The 630-nt window shown below is 65.1% G+C and overlaps 1 protein-coding gene across 1 annotated transcript in view; it reads left to right on the top strand.

Annotated features, from left to right (window-relative positions):
* PLVAP (plasmalemma vesicle associated protein) overlaps positions 1-630 on the top strand; it is a gene marked incomplete at its 3' end in the record, with an annotated part of 3,408 nt that overhangs the window by 1,993 nt on the left and 785 nt on the right. Inside the window, exon 2 of the mRNA XM_017727498.1 lies at positions 180-622. Within this exon, the coding sequence (XP_017582987.1) occupies positions 180-622 (443 nt within the window). The remainder of the gene's footprint in view (positions 1-179; positions 623-630) is intronic.

The raw sequence follows: 630 nt of genomic DNA, 5'->3' as shown, positions 1-630 counted from the left end.
AATGCTGGGAATGCTGGGGGGTCTTTGTGGGATGCTCTGACCCTTCTCCTCCTCCTCCTCCTCTTCCTCCTCATCCCCCAGCGTTCTCTCCATTCCCTGTGGGGTCCTGGCTGATGCCGGGGGGTGGTTTTGGGATGCTCTGACCCCTCTCCTCCTCTTCCTCCTCTTCCTCCCCCCAGCTGCAGGAGGTCGTGTACCTGCAGCTGAGGTTGGCCGAGTGCCGCATGACCAGCGCCCTCATGAACACCTCCTGCAGCGGTAAGAGACCCCCCCGAAAACTTGGGGACCCTCCCATCCCTCTGGGGACCCCCAGCACCCCCCGAGGACCCCCAGAACCCCTTTCCCACCCTCCTGGGGACATCCAGAACCCTCTTCCCACCGTTTGGGGACCCCCAACTCTCCCATCCCACCCTCCTGGGGACTCCCAGCACCGCCTCTGGAAGCCCAGAACCCCATTCCCATCCCTCTGGGGACCCCCAGCACCCCCCGAGGACCCCCAGAACCCCTTTCCCACCCTCCTGGGGACATCCAGAACCCTCTTCCCACCGTTTGGGGACCCCCAACTCTCCCATCCCACCCTTCTGGGGACCCCCCGAACCCCCTGGGGACCCTCCAGGATTCCCTTCCCAC

The sequence above is a fragment of the Corvus brachyrhynchos genome, unplaced genomic scaffold, assembly GCF_000691975.1.
Source record: "Corvus brachyrhynchos isolate BGI_N302 unplaced genomic scaffold, ASM69197v1 scaffold212, whole genome shotgun sequence".
Classification (NCBI taxonomy): domain Eukaryota; kingdom Metazoa; phylum Chordata; class Aves; order Passeriformes; family Corvidae; genus Corvus; species Corvus brachyrhynchos.
Note: the sequence above shows the minus strand (reverse complement) of the source record. Positions and strands in the feature narration are given on the sequence as shown.